Source organism: Porites lutea, chromosome 7 (assembly GCF_958299795.1).
Source record: "Porites lutea chromosome 7, jaPorLute2.1, whole genome shotgun sequence".
In the NCBI taxonomy this organism is placed as follows: Eukaryota; Metazoa; Cnidaria; class Anthozoa; order Scleractinia; family Poritidae; genus Porites; species Porites lutea.
This window is the reverse complement of record NC_133207.1, coordinates 21,496,184-21,516,817: the sequence shown is the minus strand read 5'-3', so window position 1 is coordinate 21,516,817 and position 20,634 is coordinate 21,496,184. Positions and strand designations below refer to the sequence as shown.

Here is a 20,634-nt window from a genome sequence, read left to right as displayed (position 1 = left end):
TAGGCAGCCCAGCAGAAAATTCGTCTTTTTCGAGTGTGTATATATTGCTTTTTTCAAATTTGATCAAGAAAATACTAAATAAAAACAACGCAAAAACAACGAAGTCACTAAATCCATGCAATTGAAAAAGACTTCATCCCTCTTGCCCAGTCATGAGGGATAATTTCCTAGTATAACAACACCCCGAGTGCATTTTGGAGAACTAGTCAAAATGTTGATAATCATAAATTTCAGTTATAATGTTGGTCATTTCTGTCCGTTTTTTACTTGTTGCTGCCTGGCTACCAAACTCATAAAATAAGATGTGTGTTTTGAAAGCTGTGAAGTGAAAAGTCGACACGCTAATTAAGTTTTATTGTTTTTTAGCACAAACACAATGCCTCATTTAAACTAGAGAGGGTTACAATAGACAGCCAAGGCTGCAATCTTTAATTGCTTTAATTCTTAAAATACGTTAACTAACTGACTTCATCACCGCAACCTCGCAAAGGAACACAGCTAGAAAACAGAGAAGAGAATATAGGTGGGGGAAATGCCACTTTAACATTTCCATTTCGCAGCTGTTACATTGTTTTCCTGTCTTTGTTAAGTTACGAAACAAAAATAAATGAGAAGTACAGAAAGGACAATCAACTCCTAACATGCTTGACAGGTGCAAAAAATAATTATAAACTTTATTTACGTACCAAAAACTAAATGGCTGCAAGGGAACAAAACAAAGGAAAATACGAGATTACAGTAAACGAGCCACTTATTAGATTGAAATCTCTGAATTAGAAGGAAAGGAAAACTATTTTTAGTTGTCACACCTAGATATAGGGGTTATAGTTTATACAGGAATTATTGTGGTGCCGACTACGTCGTTGTTTACTAGAAATTGAAAGCATCAACGCTTTTATGGCTGAGGAAGAAATTAAAAGTATTGGCCATAATAAAGGGATGAAAAATGATTAGTAAAGTCGCCCATCGACACGTAAAGGAGAGTCAAAGCAATCCAGGGAGCTGAATCGTTGAGAGTTTCAAGGTAAAGACAGACAATCCCCGACTGAGACCCATCAAGCATCTTACGGGCCAATAAATAACGTTAAAAACCAGCCGATAAAATCCTACCTTGTTCGGTAAAGCCCCCAGCTTGTTAAATTGAACAAACTCGTCGGAGTCAAGTCATTTTCACAATTACTTTTTTGTGGTTAACTGAATCTTACTTCATCATCTCGATCTTATTTTGTTATAGTTTTACCTGTTTTTGTTGTCAAACCATGTTTTTTTTAAATTATTATTATTACTTTAAGTATTATAACGTGAAACATCTTTTATTGGAAACTAAACGCGTTAAAAGTTCAGGAATAAGGTATTTAAACTGGGACTGACTTTGTTGTTCGTAGTTATGTGTGTATGTGTGCTTTTTTACAATGATGTAGATAACTGTTCTGGAAACATGAATGCGTTCTTTCTTAAAGATTAGGGGCATTATGTTTTTGTTCTGTTTTCCTTAGTGATAAGTCTGAAATGCAACGAATGCAACAGTGCAGAGTCCTGGGATAAGTGTACTAACAAAGAAGTGACCTGTCCTTCTGGCCTCGATCAGTGCTTGAAAGGTTATGCTAAATATGGCGAAACGACAGTCTATGCCAGGTCTTGTTCAATCGAAGACTTCTGCGACAAGGAAAATAACCCAGTATGCAAAAGAACAAAAGGCATTTCAGGGGCGGAATGCGAGGTCACTTGTTGCGATAAAGATCTCTGCAACGCTGGCTCAGCAACCAAGATCAGCGGTATTGTGTTGTTGACATGCGCACTGGTATTCCTGGCATTCCAAGAAGCATGAGACAAGGCAGACATTCCCGATTTCATAAGCTGCTTTTTCTTTAGGAAGTTGTCATTGGAAAGCTGGAAGCGCAGAAAATTTCAACTCTGTTAATACACAGCTAGCTGTTGACCACTTGTATTAGTACAATTCGCAAACGCTAGGATTAAAAATAAGCAACTTCTAGACATATTTGGCGTTTTCAAGAGGATTCTATACAGAACTTTTTCTCATTAATTGGCGAATTTAAACTTTCGGTTTTCTACTCAATTGTTCTTTTTGTCTTAAGAATGGTTGTAGCTGTGATGTTAGTATTTATACCTTCATAAAAATTTTGAAGCACTAAGGAGAACATTTTAATAAATTGCAGCAAACGAGATATAAAACGTGTTTTTACTTAAAATATCAGAGTTAAACTGGGGAATAACCGCAGTCCATTTCGTTACTCCTAACCGGCTATAAGAATGTAGCAACTGAGAGACAATATGCAAAGAAAAAAGTACCCTGCGAGTTCAGATTTCTAGCAATTAAGAGGGATAGATTGTTAGGCGTTGTAAGAGAGACTGGAACGAGAAGTTGAGGTACTAAATGCAGCTTTTATCACACCGGAGCTTACAACAGGAACTAGTTTCCTCTTTTTTGGCTTGAAGGAGGGTAAGAGTGCTATATATGAAGAGGCTTAAAAAGGGAAGGGCTTTTCTCAGAAATTTATAGTACATGTATATGAAAAACAGTATAATACATATCTAACATGAAATGCAAGACGACTACTTACAAGAATTAAATCTTTTCTCGTTAAAGCCTGAAGAATTTGGAACTGTCTCGCTGACGAATTTGATTTTAGTTAAGTGTCCCTAACTTCATTTAAATCGGTTTTGTTCAATTATTACAAAACCTCGTTAGCCACTTCTTTTGACTGCGATGACCCGCGTACGTTTAAGACTGTTTGTTTAAAATGTAATAGTGTCAGTCTACTATCTCGTCCGATCGTTTGTTGTATGTAGTTAGTCTCTTTTCTTGTATTTTGTCATTCTTAACATTTCACACTCTTTTTTTAGCTTTTATTCTACGCGGGCATGCCTGCAATTGGCCTCAGCTGTTGTGGTGTCCCTGCCGTCCCCCTTCTTCAGTTTAAAGGAACAGTATCCCGTTACTGCGCATGCACCAAACGTTGATTTTGGACAGGATGTCCCGAAATCAAAAGATGGGAGGAGAGTAAGAGAACCTTGAAAAATCCGTTTGCATCGCACTTGGCCGAGTTCGATACTACACTAAAACTTTTCAGGATTACAGATCAATGATATATTGTTCCCGTTGAGTTTCGATTTAGGTGAAATCGGGATGTTTTTGGCGATACTTTTATTGCCGTTGGCCGGAGGACCAAAAGATGGGAAGCGCTTTTAATTGTGAAAGGAATACGCAGAAATGAAACAGCAACAATAGACACTGTAAGAAAGAAACCATTGAGACGTCGACGTGGATGTGAGTGAGGAGATCTTGTGAAATTAAGCTTCGTGAAGCAGACTGTTTTGCAACGACGCGTTAGTAAACTTTTAATTGAACTTCCCTACGGCCGACAAAATCAAACAAACAGGGGCTACATGTTTAGAAAAAAAGTGCAATGAAATGATAATATACAGTTTTGACTAACCTTTGCGATAATTCATCGCGTTGAGATTGCATTTTTATTTATATCTTTCAAATGTTTGAGGCTAGAACGCCAGCAAATCAGGCAAATATAACTGGACTTGGAACAATTGACCTCCTCTGACAGGAGTCTCACATTAGAAAAGCTGTTTTTAAAGCGAGCGGAACGAGATTTTTGGGTCGCAAGGCGTCCCTGCTAGCGACGAAATCGCGATGAGTCTTCGTGCCGCGATCCAAATTTTTTAATAAGACGAAAAACTTCTTCGAAAGTTTAGAATATTACTTGAGAATGTAAACAACAAATCTCTGTCGGCGGTGCGGTCCGGAAGGAAATCTTGTCGAGTCAATATGACAGTTCTATTGTCTTTTGAAGAAAAAAACAGATGACGCTCGCGCGTGGGCACAATCGGGACACTGTCCCTTTAATTACGTCGTATATTTTTGTTTTTTGTTTTGTTTTTTCTTGGGCGAAGCTAATAAAATAAAAAATAAAATAAAATAAATAAATCTGATCAGTATCAATAGAGGGGTACTCAAGCAAAATATGCTGTTTTTATTTATAACTTTAAACCACGTTTGGTGTTATTTAGCGATATAATGACCTTATTTTTACCTTACCTAAAAACACTTAGCTCAGTTTTTTAAATCATAGCTCTTTGTCGTAGCCCGCGTTTTATACTTGGTCCCCCGGCCGTTTTATACACAGTCCGCACTCCGTAGTCCGCAGTCCGCAATCCACAGTCCATCCTTTATACTGACGGACTCCGAACTGATTTCTGGGAAATGTTTCCAAGATGGCGGCTGTGTCGTTTCTCCGTCTTGCTGAGTCGCTTTCATTGAAAACAGTAAGTACATACGTTTCTTTCTGAGTTTTTATAGCTCAGGCCATTAACTACTATTTTACTGTTATCGCTCTAGGTTGTAGTCAGACAATCAGGGCTTACTACTTGGCTGGTTGTAGTAGCGCACGTGAACTTTGCATTTAGCTTATAATTTAGTTAGGGCTAAAAGCGAAGCTTCCGTTGATATACTTCGAATAAAAGCAACAAACTTTTAACTTTAAACTATGAAAAAAGAAATATTTAAATCCCTACTTAACATTTGGAGCATTTCATTAGCCATTTGAGGAAGGGTTTCAGTTGATTAAGAAAAAAAATACCCGGCAAACACATCTGAAGTGCCATCTAGGTAGGTGCGGCCCCAAAGGATAGGATTTCTGCACCGTTTTAGGCTGAAAACGGTTATAGACTTTGCTCCTTTTGGTCTGCAAACGGGTATGGTTTTCAAGGGAACTACCGGAGTGTACGAACATATTTATTGTTTCAATTCCAAGTTGTCAAAGTCAAAGAGAAATATGTGAATTCAAAATGGATTTTAAGAATTCTTTTTTGTTGCTGTTCAATCAATCAATCAATCAACTTTATTTAAACACGGTAAATGGCTCAGCAAGCTGGTTTTCAGACATGCCGTGTGATAATTACAATTTATAAAAATTAAGACTAGTGATTAACTAACAATACAATATAACAGCAAGAAATTTGCTGTTCTAATCTAAGTAATGATGACGTAACTTCTTAAAGGCCAGGAATTCCCAAGAGTACCCCCCGGGGATCGAGCTCAAAGTCTTCTGTTATACCGAACCTGAAATTGCATATTATTGGGTTTGAAATAGAAAACAAAGAAAGGGCTAAAATATTGTTCAAACGAAGGACAGAACAGTTGATTGAAATGTAAATTTTTCGGGGGCAAATATGCAACAGTTATTCAAAGCAACATTTGTGACCTTTGTTTACATCAAGTTTGTGTAGTTGCACATGCTGATCATGCAATCACAATTTTCACTTATTTGTCCGTTTCCTCGATGATCAAAACATGTACTTTTTTAACTCAAATTGCCATCTCAATTTAATCTATTCTTATTATGCTTCTTCTTGAAATATGCAGAGAGCATGTTGGAATGTTATTCTCTCAGTTTTTTCCCCAGACTGGGTGAGTTCTGATACAATGCAGGCAAAAATGAATTCACAGATTTTTGCAAAGCAATTGAACCGGTCAAGTGTAACTTTATTTGAATATCCCCTCAAAATTAAAAAGCACAAGGTAAAATTTTAAACCCTCAGAAAACTGCAAACAATCACCTAGTAGTTGTTCTAGAGATTTACGTTTTACGGGCTTACATAAATAAGTTTCTCAGTAGCCTACTGGCCAATGAAAAACACTACTTTTAATGCCAAAATTGGTAAATTAAACCAAAGAAAAATTTTCTGCGTTTTGAAATATTAAACAATATTAAATTTACTGAAAAGTGTATACTTACATCAATTCCAAACAATTAACCAGAATTAACGCACTGCAGAGAAAGCTAACAATAAGCTTTTCAGACTTGAATGTCTGAAGTTTTGAATTAAAGTTGCGGGTTCTTTTTTTAGCTTTTTTTGCAAAGGTAAAACGGAAGAAATAAAACACCGAGGCTAGTGTCAATATTTGAGCAAGATCTAATGTGACATTGACATCGGCTTACATGTAGTGGTTGTACGGACAGTCTGCGTTTGGATGTTTGCTTATGTCATAACCAAATTTTCTCAGATCCATAGGTTTCCATATGTCTTTAGCTATGGAGCTCCACTAGTACTGGCGCATTGGGAAGCTCTGCCATAAGCGTACATCTCTGCACTGATCTCTATGATCAGGCATTCGCGTTCCTGTAAAGGAAGCGTCTTTTCGCACCAGTTTCATTTCAGTAAGGCTACAACTTTTGACAGGTTATTAATGATTATTTGACAGACGGATCCTTGTGTTATTGTGATGTCTGTAAGTAGGCCAGGGATATTTGTGAGACCCCTGGGAGCTCTGCATATTTTGTGTACATTTGTACCTTTCCTTATTCTCCGGTATCTTAATATCCTTAATTCTCTGTTGCCAGTTTGTTGTACATGTAAACGCATAATGACAAATACTTACGTTGACCTCCTTTGATGGAAAGGAAAGGCTTTCCCTTGTATCTATGGCGCTCGATATTACATTGTTTAACAAAAAATGGAAATAATTTCTTGTGAGAGTCTTTTTCTTTAGCTCTGTATTCTTCTATATTGATTATTAAACCCCTTTTATCAGAAGAGTTTTCCCCTTTGACACTCAATTGACCAGAATCCATGTCTAAATATCCTGTATCCATGTAATTTTTTGATTGCCCAAATTAATGTCCAATTATTATACAGGTACCTTATATAATTCAAACCCAGGGCTCGAAATTGACGGTTACCCATTAACCAATGGTTAGTAGTTTTTAACATTTGGTTTATACTAAAAATGAGCCTTACTATCCCGACATGGTTAGTAAAAATTTCTGTCATTGAAAAATCTTACACCTGTTTCTTTTTTGCATAACATTGTATTCTATCTTGATCAATTTATTGTTCTGAAAGGTATGCTCACAGCATGATTGAACAACATGAAAAACGCATATTTCACAGTGCTCATGGTAACCAGGCTGGGGAGATCTGGACACAGCCTTAATATTAATATCTTTTGCAAAAGGCTCGTTTGCATCGTGCAACCTATTTATTCATTTATCAGATCAGATACAGAAATGCTTGGATGGTTTTTTCAGAAAAAGGTCACCCCCCAAAATTTGTGAATAGGAAATGGAAGATAGCGAATAACGACAAAGAAGAACTACAGTTTCAAACACTAAGGAAGGCTCCCACATGGAGGGTGTATGAAGAAAGAAAGAGCTTTCCACCAAGAGTAAAAGAAAGGTGTTGAACTGGCTTCAGTTTGATGAGTCTAAACAAACAACGTTTTGCAGTGTTTATGATGAATTTCCTGCCTTTGCGTAACTTGATTGAAAGGAATATGTAAATGAGCATTAAATCTTTAATAATACATGTATATAGATTTAGCCAGGGCTAAAAGTGAAGCTTTGGTTAACAATACTTATAAACAGAAAAATGGAGATGGCAATGAAAATGCCATCAAGATCAATAGATCTAATTCTATTTAGCAAAATCAAATTTGCATGTGCAGCACGCTTTTTTGTCTTTCTTCCCCCTTTTTTTGCATTACTACAATACCACTTTGTACAACTAAAATGTCAAACTTCCTAGTTACACATTATTTTTATGGGGGAATTGTCATATATGTGCTTACAAAAGATTTTGTTTCCTTTGTTCATGACAACCACACTGTCGCAATTAGGAACCTGAATTGGTATTGTTCTTGGAATTCATGCATTGCGTGCAAAACCTACAGATTAGTCAGTTATCTGCTAGCAGATAACTGACTAATCTAGATTGCACTGATCTCCCAATTTAGCTGTAGGGTCTTAGCCAATGTGAAGACAGATAGTGAGTACAATGTATAATAACAGAAATTAACATCACAAATTGTTCTATATCTTGTCCCTACAGGTTACTAATAAAAATACCAGTGTATTTTACTGCTTCTCATGTTTGAATTACCAACACTGTTGCTGGCAACATAATTTTTTCAGTTTGATGTAAACTGTGTAAAATTGAATGATAGTAAGACTGGTCTCTTTCAGGCTTGTGGCTGCAAGAAAGTGAGATGGGCATCACGCCTGGCTGCTAAGATCTCAAGATCAAGGGTCAGTCCTACAAGAAGTTCCAAACAAGCTAAACATGTGAAGCCAGTGAAACAAACTGTGGTAAGTTACCAAACTGTAAGGTTTCTGCCTATGACTTGTAATTAATCTACAAGCAAGAAAGAATGACTGAAGACTTGTATGTTAGCTACATACGTCTGCTTCACTGTACCAGGAACTAAACAATGTACTTTTTAGCAAATTCGTAAGTTTGTAAAGTAACCATTTACACAACCTTTTTCTAAGAGGTTGAACGGAATCATTATTTTTTTAACATTCATTTTGAAGGTTAAAAATAGACTGTCAGTTTTTTTCCCTGTACAGTCAAATCCTGCTTTGTATATAAAAGCTTCATGAACACCTTGTAATTGTGGACAGTTTTCTTTGTCGTGGGTGTAAGCCCTAATATTTTCTATTCTTTCAACCCACTGAAGGTAATTCCCTTGATAACGATGTACTATTCAGCAATAAAAATACACGTACAGGTGTATGGGGTCATGAGCCTGCACGCTTATTCTTCTAATGTGTTTATTAATTACTATAAAGTTACATGCAAAATGTTAAAAACTTGAATGACTGCCAAAATTTGTTATTTCATAGTGCTCAGAAACATTCCTTATGTTTCCTTCAGTCTCTGCATGAAAAGGGTTCAACTGTGTCTCTGTTAAGAACTCTTTGTATGTTATTTTGTTACATGTACATAGAATATCAGACACCTTAAATTATAGATCTTCTAAAATGCATTAATATGAAATGTACATTCCTGGTTATCCCAGTAATCCTGATCATCCCAGCCGTCCCATCCAGTCAACCCAGTCATCCGGTCATCCCAGTTATTGCAGTCATTCCAGTCATCCATGTCATCCAAATCATTGCTGGGTCATTCCTGTCATTCAAGTCATCCCAGTCTTCCTAGTCACCGTGGTCATACAAGTCGTTCCTGTCATCCCAGTCATCCTAGCCATCCCAGCCATCCCAGTCATCCTAGGCATCCTAGTCATCCCAATCATTCAAGTCCTTCCCACCATTTTGTTACCCAATTGATCCAAGTCATCCCATGTATACCAGTCATTTCTGTCATCCCTGTCATCTCCAGGCTACCCACTTAACCCAGTCTTCCCAGGTATTAGAGTCATCTTCGTCATCCCAGTGAACCCAGTCATTCTCATAATTCTGGTCAACTCAGCTATCTGATGGTCATTCCAGTTAACCAGGGTACAAAGAAAGTCATTTTTACAGCTTGTTAGTCGGGCAAGCTTTAATACTAGCCCAAATGTCATTTCAACTATCCCCCAAAATTATTTGATGAGCAGAATTGATTTCACACTTCTTCTGTAAGTTGAATTCCTCAAAATGCCTCACTTGCCCGTCAGGCAAGTTACATTGTAAGAACAGAATCCACTAGCCCAATAGCAAAATCCACTAGTCCCGGGCTATCGGACACTACTTTCATTCACCCTAGTCACTCTAGTAATCCAAGTAATGACACCAAACTCACCCAAAAGTCACCCTAGTCATCCAAGTCACCCTAGTCACCCAAGTCAACCTAGACACGCTAGTCATCCTAGTCACCTAAGTCACCCTAGTCACTGTAGTCACCCAAGTCAACCTAGTCACCCTAGTTATCCTAGTCACCTTAGTCAACCTAGTCACCCTGGTCATCCTAGTCACCTTAGTCACCTAAGTCACCCTAGTCACTGCAGTCACCCAAGTCAACCTGGTCATCCTAGTCACCTTAGTCACCTAAGTCACCCTAGTCACGTTAGTCACCCAAGTCACCCAAGTCACCCTAGTCACTCAAGTCACCCAAGTCACCCTAGTCACTCAAGTCACCCTAGTCACCTTAGTCACTCAAGTCACCGTAGTCACCCAAGTCAACCTAGTCACCCAAGTCACCTTTGTCACGCAAGGCTTCCAAGTCACCCTAGTCTCCCTAGTCAAACTAGTCACCCTAGTCACCCTTGTCACCCTAATCACCCAAGTCACCTTGATCACCCAAGTCCCCCCAGCCCTTGTCACCCTACGCACCCTAGTCAACCAATACAGCTTGTCAGCATTGTCACCCCACTCATTTAAATTACCCTGGTCACCCCAATTACACTAGACGTCCTAGTCACCCCAGCCAGCCTAGTCACCCTAATTACCCTCATCAACTTTAAAAACTGCTGTTTTACCTTGTTAATGTGGTACTCTTACCTTGTTTTAAAATGACTTGTTCTTCTTTTTGTAGTCAAGTAAAGTAGGAACTACGCTCATTTAATTTAACTTGTTGTTCAACTGTTCAATAGGATTTGAAGACTGCACTTACAAGACACCTGGAAAAACGGAGAGATTTTGCCAAGCAGGAAGCGCGAAAAATTAACGTCCCTTCCTTAAAACAAAGAAAAGCTGTTGGAGAAGATTCCATTTCTAAAGGACGCAGAGAGATAATAATTGAGCCCTCGTGTTCAGAGGTAATCGTATAGAAAATTGGAAATTTATATCCAAACATGGGAAAAGTGCTTCAGCGAGAAAAAAAATGTAACAGTTTTTTTTTTAAAAAGTTAGTTATGTAAATGAGGGTAAATAAGGCATTTACCTTGCAGGATCTGAACTCAGCGTCACAATTAAAGAAGAGACTGACTTGCTTACTACTCGGGTTTTTGTCTGTGTTTAAGCCTTTGTAGACTTGCAGACTTTAAATATACCGTCTTCTATTTTGAAAGTAAATTTTTTCAAGCGACAGCATGGAATTGTAAAAGACTCAAGTGGATAGAGCGCCGGCCCGGTGTTTGGGAGGTCATAGGTTCAAATCCTGTCGGAGACTCAGATTTTTTCTTTGTCCCACGCTCGTGACATGCTGATCATTTCATTTCCACATTTGTTTCTCCGAGCTTAAAATTTACCATCTTTCATTTTTTCACCAAGCGTAAAATTTTTGTTTTAGTTCCAAATTTTTATTCTTTTTAGAACCCTGCCTTCACATCAGAGGAAAACAGCAAAGTGACAGGTCATTCATTTCGTTCCCTTGGCTTAAGAGAGGATGTACTGAATGGAATGAAAGATTTATCAATTTCAAAACCCACTATGATTCAGGTATACATCCGAAAACAGCTTAAAACTTTGTTCCAGAGTTTCTGTAGTCTTTACGTTTTCAAGTTTTGTTTTCAGTTTTAATCACTATTGAATCTTTGTTTTTCTTTATCGTCGTAGACGCAACAAAACAATGCACTTTGAATAATTATGTTCACGTTAAAGGACAACACATACAGTGTAAAAAGGGAAGTTTTTGCGTTTCCTCGAGTGCGGACGTTTTTCACCACAAAAATAGAAAATTACTTTTTTTAGTTTAGCAAGCACTCTAACTTCGCTTCAAAAACACTTGTCGTAGGCGTATAGAGAAGAGAAGTCACAACGTCACAAAACTAAATTTTGAGAAATTATAGGAAAGGCTGGCATATCCAGAAAGAACAAGATAAAAAGTTTCCACTTGGTCAAAATGAGCCTGTTAGTGCAAATTGGTGGGGAGATATAAGTAGCGTTATTCTCCGATGACTCCATATACGTCCTTCTAAAATAGACGCGAATCGTAACCGTTACAACCCAATCTAATTTTAGAAAGATTTGCACGGATTCATCAGAGTTTAATGGTAGTCATGTCTCCCCTCCAATTTGCACCAACAGGCCGATATTTGGCAAGGGTTTTTTTTTTCATAGTGTACATTTACAAAATTTCTCAAATTTGATTTTTTTAATGACGCCACACAATGCAAAAAAGGAATCAATAAGCCTAATGTGGCTGGAATAATAGTCTTGGGTTGGAGTACAAAACAATGAGGTCATTAGTCACTACTATCTTCTAAATACATTAGTACTAAATGAAGACTTTTTTGTAGAGAATGGCAATTCCTCTCATACTCAAACGGGAACATGTTCTATGTGCCGCACAGACAGGTAACTTTTGCTTTTGTGGTAGCTTCTCATACTAAGGGTAACTAAATGTTCCATATCAGACGAGTATCTCCCTATGGTAACGAAGTCAAGCAGGAGGAAAAACTTTACTGTCGACTTAGTTCCTTTAATTTTCACTAGATCGTAAGCCCTGCGCATGCCAATACGACTTAGACTGCGGCTCTAAATCTCCGCCTTTTGAACACTAACTGTTACAGTTCAGTAAAATAGATATACCCAAAGAGGCAATAAAAAACAGAAACCAGGGCCTGTTGTTTTTGTAGCGGGGACGAAATCTTGCGTGGGTACCACATAAGCAGATTGCAAAACATGGTTTTGTCGCTCGAAAGGCGAGGAAGCGTAGATCCTTGATTGTATCGTAAGCTTGTCGCTCCTGTAGGGCGTGGGTGCTCATTTTTTCATCCCCACCGCGGACATTCTGATGGAACATGGTCGGTATTAACCGCACGAATTCGTTAGACCAACGCCAAAAATATACAACTGTTCTTAAACTAGACTCACCGCTTGCGCAGACGATAGAGCTTGTCCAGGGTACTCAGATAACGATTCTAATTCTACTGAGTTTAACTGACTTCTAAACTTGATCTGTGCTCCAGTGACAAGTGGTTGAATGCCGAATAAATTATAATCGAGAGGAACTAGTTTTTAACTACCATGTACCCCAACAAAAAACATTATAGGGAAACGTAAATTTATGTTACCGATGGTTGACGTGTCTTATCAAAATTTTAGGTACAGGAAAGACTCTCGCCTATCTCTCACCGATAGTTCACCATCTGCGAGAAGAGCAGGATCAGGGCGTGATATCACGTCTTAACAGACCTCGGGCTCTTATTGTTTTACCTAACAGGGAACTTGCTTTCCAAGTTTTAGTAAGTGGTGTCATCCTCATTATTATTGTTGTTCGCGTCAGAAAGCGCATAAGGCCTTTGTAAGTGGCATCTGATAAATATGAATTTATACATCACCATCCATTTGGATCACAACGTGAAATGACAAAACCAGTTTCCGATGTATGCGTAACGATTTTGATTTTTCCTTTTTGACAAACTCTCGGCAAGAAAACAAATTACGATAATTTCTGAGTACTTTGTGCAAATTAGAATAGACTTCTCTTGTAAAAAGTGGGTTCGTTGTCTTTTACCTTCTGATCTGTCATCAATTAGGCCTGTAAACCTTTTAAATCACTCATGATTACTTTTTTCTGATGGTCCTTAACAAACACCAAACTGCTTTCGGCAGTCAGTGGAAGTAACGTGTTTTCAGCTATGCTATTTCTTTTTTAGAAAGTGGCAAAGTCGTTGTCTCATAACGCACGCTTCCGGTCAGCTCTTTTAACTGGAGGAAGAAAGCTAGTAAGTTGAAAATGATTAATGACTATATACCAGTTCTGATAGGGGGCAACGTTACTGAGCGGTGAATGGTTTGCACTTGCAATCTGGGTGCTTCAAGTCCAAGCCTTTTTTTCCTGACATAGTCTCGCTGGTTTTGTTCTCATTTGTCCCGCCGAATTTAACTCCTCAGTAACGCTTGCAAATAGCCAACTGGTTTTCCTCCAACTAATTGGGGTACTCGTTTTGTAATTTCAATTATTTGTTTCTGTCTTTATTTGTGGTCTACAATTCAAACTACGGCTTACCTATTATTTGTGTTACCCCTACATAAGGTCATTCAGTTCCCCTTGTTCTTAAACTAAAGCGGCCGAAGCAGGTAAAACATGAATAAAACATGAATATGTTTTCGTTTATTTCGTTTGTATGCACATGTTTTGTACTGCTTAAAATCTCTCTTTCAGACATACGCCCGTCTCGTTTATACGTTAACCTAGAACCACTTCCGGTGCTTATAAGTAGTGTTTCATGGTAGCTCTTTTCGTATTTAGCATTATTACAAGTGATTATACTTAAGCGAAGTATCTTTATCTAGGGTGGACAATGCGTTTACAGCACGGCGTAATTTCTCTTTGGAAGCATCTCAAAAAAAAGGTTAATGAATTGTGTTTTGCTGTTGTTGTATTTTGTTTTCTTTTTCCTTAGAGAGTTTTAAAGTCAGGGTTTGAATCTCCAGTTGATCTTCTTGTCGGAACACCAGGAACGTTACTGGAATTTCTAGAAAGAGGTAAAGGGTAAAGAGGTTTTATGATCACAATATGTTTCGTTAAAATCGCCCATGTTCCACTGTGGTAGGCCATTGGAACTTATTCACACGGCGGCCATATTGTCCCGAGAGACTGAAAAAGCCTTGTTTTACCACCCTCGACCTCGCAGTGAAAAACTTGGGAGCGAGGCTAGACAGGTAAAACAAAGCAATTTTAGTCTCTCGGGACAAAATGGCCGCCGTATGACAAAGGCCGTTTGCACGACGGCATTAATTCACTACCACGACCTGAATCCTTTACGTTTTCTCTGTCATATTTGAATTTGGTACCCAGTGAGGTTTAAATAACGGAGGCCGTAATTTGCACAAGAGAGCAAAACCCTGAAGGATTCATGTCGTAGTGATAAATGACGTCACCGTTCAAATGGCTTCAGATTTTTAACCATTTCTTAGGTTTTTTTTGCACCACGTCTATTCAGGCTCCCATTGACTTTTTTTTTCAAAATGTTCAGTATGTTTTGTGATCTTTAATTATCTTCTTCAGGTCGATTGTTTCTCTCGGACGTGTCTTACCTGGTAATTGATGAAGCTGATTCTATGTTTGACAAAACTTTCAAAAACGACACCATGCAACTTCTTGAAACAATCAACGTAAGTGTACATGAAGGTTGCGTTTTCTGAGACTTGTCTAGCTTAGAAGCATTTAACCCGAAGTCCTCCACATTTCCCACATGGCGAAAAGCAATACATGCTTAATGTCATTGTAAGAGGAAATAAGCTGAACTTCAGGGAAAATTTGCTAGGTAGTCTTAGGTGATAACTTTTCAGTACCGCTGTTGCTGAAATTCAAAAATGTACGGTAAATATCCCAAACCAAATGAAACCATGTAAAAGTAGAGCTAAAGAGGTTTGGTTTCTTTTGTAATAGTACAGGATTTCGTGCACAGACTCATAGAACTGCATCAGTATTTTCACAATTGACTTCTCGGGAGCAGCAGTTCTGGCGCGAGGATTTGTGATATCGATGGTTTCCAAGAGCAACAATAAACCAATCACAGCTCATTGGTTTCTCAAACAATCCGGCCCAGAAGACTTAAGGTCAAAGTTCTGTAGTGGTTTTAATTTTGAAGTAGCATCGGCTGTGGCCTGTTTTAGCAAATAGTAGTTGATGCATTTGTCATGTATTTATTCTGTTCTCAGATAAGACAAGACAAACCGTCCCATCGCTCTAGTTTACCTAAAGACGCGCAAGTTACTGTTGTCTGTGCGACATTACCAGAAGAATTTTTCGAGGATACACTCCAAGATATTCTACCGGTAGGGTAGATAGAGCATATCGGTCATAAGAAAAGTTTAGCACCTTTTGGTAAGGCAGAATGCTTCTTCAAGACAGGTAGCTAAAGCGGGCGGCCAAGTCCATGGGCGGAAAAAAAGAGTGGGAAAACGTGTACTAATAATAATAATAATAATAATAATAATAATAATAATAATAATAATAATAATAATAATAATAATAATAATAATAATAATAATAATATTTGTTTATTTCCACCATTCGCAGATTTCTCTGAATTACAGGTAGGGTCAGGCAAAGCACTTACAAACATAAATATATAAATATAAAAACATAAATATAATAAAGTAGTAATATGGTAGAAATCGCATACACATTATTACACACAATCGATATACGGCGAATATTTAACTGACACGAATTCTGAGAACCGGTCAGTTCGGCCGGGTAACACATGGCATGATGGTCCTGACCTCAGTGAATACGAGGTTTGCGACGAGATGACCCTGCTGGATATTAGGCGGTAAAGCGGGCTAGCGTGCATAGTTTCCGTCACAAATTTCTTGCACGCCAGGTGGCGTCTGGCCTCTAGAGACAGAAGCCCGGCACATTGTGTAGACAATGGAAGGCGCGGAGAACGTGTGGCTACTGACCAATGAGAACGGGGGGAAATGTGTGACACTGGAAACCGTGGTAACGTGTAAGGAAAAGTGTAGCTGATCTATGGAAAACACGAAAGTGATCAAAAGCGCGGGAAGCCTTAATCGGTGCCTACGGTGGAAAAACTTTGTCAAAAGTGGACAAACGTGTGCCTTTTAGCAAGAGTAGAAATGAACGTATGAGTCGCATGATGTGTTTCTTAAGTTTTTTTCCTTTAAAAGACAAGTTAGAGTCTTCAAAGGTAATATTTGAGTTAGAGTTCTTGTTTAGCAATAATGTTCAGGTTCTTATTCAAGTGTGAACATTTACCATTTAAATGTTGCTCTCCTCTTCTCTCCAGCATTTACAGGCTTGTACGTCTAGCCATCACCGTATCCTGCCACATGTGAGACACAAGTTTGTGAAAATCCCACAAAATGATAAACCAGGTAATTAATACAAAATTTTTATTTATTTTGATCGCTTTCACCGACAGAAAAAAAAAATTATAAGAAAACGATTAAATCAATAATTAACAAGTCCACGAAATATAGGCGGCACCATTGCCACTAAAAGTTATTGTTTTAGTGGCCTTTATTTGAAATCTATTGTAGGATTTCATCCGCAGGCTCAAGCATTTCATTCTCAGACCTGAAATAGAGGAACACCTTGTACAGGATAATAAACAGTACTAAACAGGAACACAAGAAAGTACTGCTCAGTAGCTTTCACTTGAATGTGTGTACTTTAAGATTTCATGTACAGTCTCAATAATTAGAACCACTTTGTACAACATAACAAGCACCACAACCAGTAAAAATACTGCTGAGAGCAGAGCTTCTAATTGAATGGAGTTTATGCAGCCAATCGTTACTTACAAATCAGCCTTTTGGATATTTACAATGATCTTTTTGCTACTAAGGACCTTGTTTTGTGTCTCTCTTTTCATGCAGAGAAACTTTTAGAACTTCTGAGAGAAGACCTGTCGTTGCACAATCGGCGAACTGTCGTGTTCTGCAACACTACACCAAGCTGTGATTTTATAGGACATTATCTCACAAATAACGGCATCTCGCATATCAAACTCCACAGCACCATTGCTATTGAGGTAGAGGAACTTAGAAGTAGTCTATCACTGGCACAGACCTACCCAGTGGGGATGGGCTTGCAGACCTTCCATAGGGGGTGGGCAAGCAGACCTACCAGGCGGGGATGGTCATGCAGACCTACCTAGTGGGGTTCAGGGCGTGCCCTACCTACCCCTACCAGTTTGAACGGAGACCTCGCCATGGGAATGGGTATGCAGACCTACATAGTGGGGTCGGAGACCTACCCAGTTGGAATCAGGGCTTGCAGACCTACCCAGTGGGGATCAGAGCATGCAGACTACACAGTGGGGATGGGCACGCAGACCTATCCCTTGGGGCCATGGGATCTACCCAGTGGCGACGGGGCGTGTAGATCTACCCAGGGGGGGGGGGGGGGGGGTGGGGGGCATGCAGACCTACCCTGTTTGTTTCCTTTCTTCCTATTCATTGCCACAACCGCCCTCTTTGTGCAACGTAGTTTGCGGGTATGTTCACTCATTACAGCTCTTGCTTGATCTCATTATGATCAACTCGTTTTGACTCATCATAGCTCCTGGATTTGTTTGGTTGTTTGGTTGATTCATAGAATAAATTAAATAGCACCTTGGTGTGTATGGGGAGGAGATAGAATTTTATCCTATACATCTTAAAGTAATGAAACTGTCCGTAACTCTTGTACTCGACATTAATAGGCTTCGCCATTCTTCCGAGGCAATTTTGTGCATTTTTTAATTGCATGATTGGATGCATTAATTGTTGTCTGCCATTCCTGTTGTAGGAAAGAAGCAACTTGTTCAAAGATTTTCAAGAAGAAAAAGAGCGGATTCTTGTTTGTACTGACGTAGGGTCCAGAGGCTTAGATACTAACGTAAGATGTCGTTTTTCTGACGTCATCACTGCTTTTCTGTATTGATAGTATAGAGTGTTTTCACATGACGTCACGGCGGCCATATTGGTGTCCCAAAACAATGAAACGGCGGCCATGTTGGTGTCCCAAACCAGTCCTGTGGGAGTTAAACTCTTTTCTTATGCAAATGCTTTCTTTTGTCCCAATAAATTTGCATAGATGATGGCCACGTGAGTGAAAACGCTCTATAGAGTTTAGCCAAGATAACTGCACAGGTCTGCACGTACGCTAAATATTACCGTTTAGCTAACTTTGTCTTGTTCAGAAGACTTGTTCACCAGCTCCACGTCTTCCCTCGTTCTTCCCATTTACTCACCTTCATTGCTCTTAACGCCGATGTGATAAAGATTCGTTTTTCAAGTTCATAATGGTGGAATGTTGATCATGAATTAATAAATGAATAAATAAATGAATGTTAATCTGTGAAGGTCCTTTACACTTAGGCAGCGTTTATCAAAAAACGTTAAACAAAGTGTTGAAACGAGCATCAACAAGTACGATTAAACGTTTTTGCTTGCTACTGACTTTGGTTTTGTGAGTTAAACTTGAATTAAATATAACTTCGATATCTTTTTAAACAGGTGAATCATGTGATCAATTTCGACTTTCCAATAAGTGTCACGGACTATATTCACCGCGTGGGAAGAACTGGTCGCGTAAGGACTGTTCCGAGGCAGGATGACGTCGCTATGGCCACGAGCCTAATGTCACATAACAGAGATGTGAGAATGGCCCTGGCAATCGAGGTTTGAATTGTTTTTTTTGTTTGTTTGTTTGTTTGTTTGTTTTTTATAGTTGGCAGCTAGTATCTAGTATCAGAGTATAGATAAGTACAGTTATCTCTCTTACAAAGGCGCTGTGTCACAAAATTTATCAAAATTCAGAAAGTAGAAAGTGCCGCAAAATTGAGTGAAACATAAAAATAACCCCCTCGAAATATTAAAAGAAGGTATAAATGGCACAGCAAATACAAAACAAGGCACGGACAGATGGATGTGTTTCTTGATTGTTTGTTTGGGTGTTTTTTAAAGCTTGTTAAGGAAGGTGTCAGTTGTTTTTCCTACTTGATTTTTGGTATTTGTAATCTTTGGCTAAGTGCTTGTTTGACGCAAAACTGCAATTTTATCATCAAGTTATTTTTCCCGAACGTCAACCCCTTTCAGACCGAGCTTTTTTCGCTCCTTCGACCTGGGGGCTTCGGAGCCCCCCCTCTATATCTTAAAAACCGCTCATGATACAACCACCGTAACGATGCACTCCTGATCAGGAATAGACACTTTTGAATTTTGAACCCAGCACCTGCCAGTTGGTCATTTTAAATTCAAGTTTTTTCTCGAATTAGGCTTTAAAATGCCTGGAGTATATAAACAGTCATAATAAATTTGATGAAGCGTTACGGCGACTTAAAAAATTTTCCAGCGAAATTTGCAGCGAAGTCGCTAAGTTGGTCGGTCTAGCTTGAATGGTTTTAAATTTATTAAACTTTAAATCGAGAGGGGCCTCAAACACTATAATTTCTCTAACACCCTAAAAAGTTAAAAAGTTGTGAATAGCCGCAAACAGCATATCATAAAATTCCGAAATTAAGCCCCTCCATGTATAAGCCCCTTCAAATATAAGCCCCCCGGAGGCTTGTACTTGGAAAATTGCCCTCAAATACAAAGTAAAACAAAGCAAAAACGGTAAATTTACTTCCAACTATAGGGCTAGCCCTATTGATTTTGAAAGGCAAATTTCCCTCCGTAGATAAGCCCCTCCAAAAACAAGCCCCACAAAAAGGGCCGTTGAAAAATATCAGCCCCGGGGCTTATTTTCGGAATTTCACGGTAACACTCCTTGAATATACTGTGACATCTCGTCTGCAGTTTTAAATGCAAAGTCCAATTGACAAAAAATAAAATAATGAAGGTTGCAACTTTTTTTTTCCCTAGGAAGCGGCGAGAAAAAACCAGTGTTTGAAAAGTATTGAAGTTCGCAACCTGCCAAAAGAGCAAGCAAGACATTCTAAGAAGACTGGGCAGGTTAAAGTAAAACGTTCTAAAGGGACCGTTGATAGAACGGTGCTGAGGCGCAAGTCACGTGATGTAGTTCTACAACAAGGCTCGTGAGAGTCTTGATATGGTTACATCGAACACTTGAAATGGAGTTTAAGATGAAATAAACAGATTTACCATCCATTGGAGGAATTTTCCCATTGTTTGGACTTGACGGGTCGATGACTCACAGGAACTGAAGTATATGCGGACTCTTCGAATGTCCGTTAGAACATAGTTAACGATGGTTGGAACGAATGAATGTACGCTTGATTACGCTGTTAATGAATATTGGCTATAAAACATTCCTCTATGGAAGAACAGCACAACAAAGTGAAAAGTAATAAAGCAAAAGTTAAGGAAAAAATGTCTGTTATAAATTGCTGTTCTGTTCTAATTTGCCCAGTCATAAAACAACCACAAAACACAAAACCATGTGCATGGAGAATAATGAATAAGCCGCGCGCAACCAGCACTGTTTATTAATTATAAAACAAATGAACATTTTGATACAAAACTCCCGCTATTATGGCTTACGGACACCTCTCTCGGTCCCGACGGCACAATT

The 20,634-nt window shown here is 38.7% G+C and overlaps 1 protein-coding gene across 2 annotated transcripts; it reads left to right on the top strand.

Annotated features, from left to right (window-relative positions):
- Positions 1–4,240: 4,240 nt before the first annotated feature.
- On the top strand, positions 4,241–20,424 carry LOC140944039 (uncharacterized). 2 transcript variants are annotated; one of them, XM_073393143.1, is made up of 15 exons: positions 4,241–4,299; positions 7,998–8,120; positions 10,346–10,510; positions 11,007–11,132; positions 11,933–11,990; positions 12,741–12,880; positions 13,295–13,363; positions 14,045–14,126; positions 14,650–14,756; positions 15,306–15,422; positions 16,400–16,487; positions 16,992–17,146; positions 17,905–17,994; positions 18,615–18,779; positions 19,965–20,424. In XM_073393143.1, exons 1-15 carry the CDS (start codon positions 4,249–4,251, stop codon positions 20,139–20,141), a joined length of 1,713 nt encoding a protein of 570 aa, XP_073249244.1. In that variant the 5' UTR covers positions 4,241–4,248; the 3' UTR covers positions 20,142–20,424. The 2 variants fall into 2 exon arrangements, with proteins under 2 accessions (XP_073249244.1, XP_073249245.1); XM_073393144.1 differs by lacking the exon at positions 15,306–15,422.
- The last annotated feature ends 210 nt before the right edge of the window (positions 20,425–20,634 follow it).

Bases quoted from the DNA above. Each gene is read 5' to 3' on its own strand.
- LOC140944039 (XM_073393143.1), top strand. From the start codon at position 4,249: ATGGCGGCTGTGTCGTTTCTCCGTCTTGCTGAGTCGCTTTCATTGAAA. The intron at 8,121-10,345 runs GTAAGTTACCAA...ACTGTTCAATAG, and splicing joins AGCCAGTGAAACAAACTGTG to GATTTGAAGACTGCACTTAC. The intron at 13,364-14,044 runs GTAAGTTGAAAA...CTTTTTCCTTAG, and splicing joins TAACTGGAGGAAGAAAGCTA to AGAGTTTTAAAGTCAGGGTT.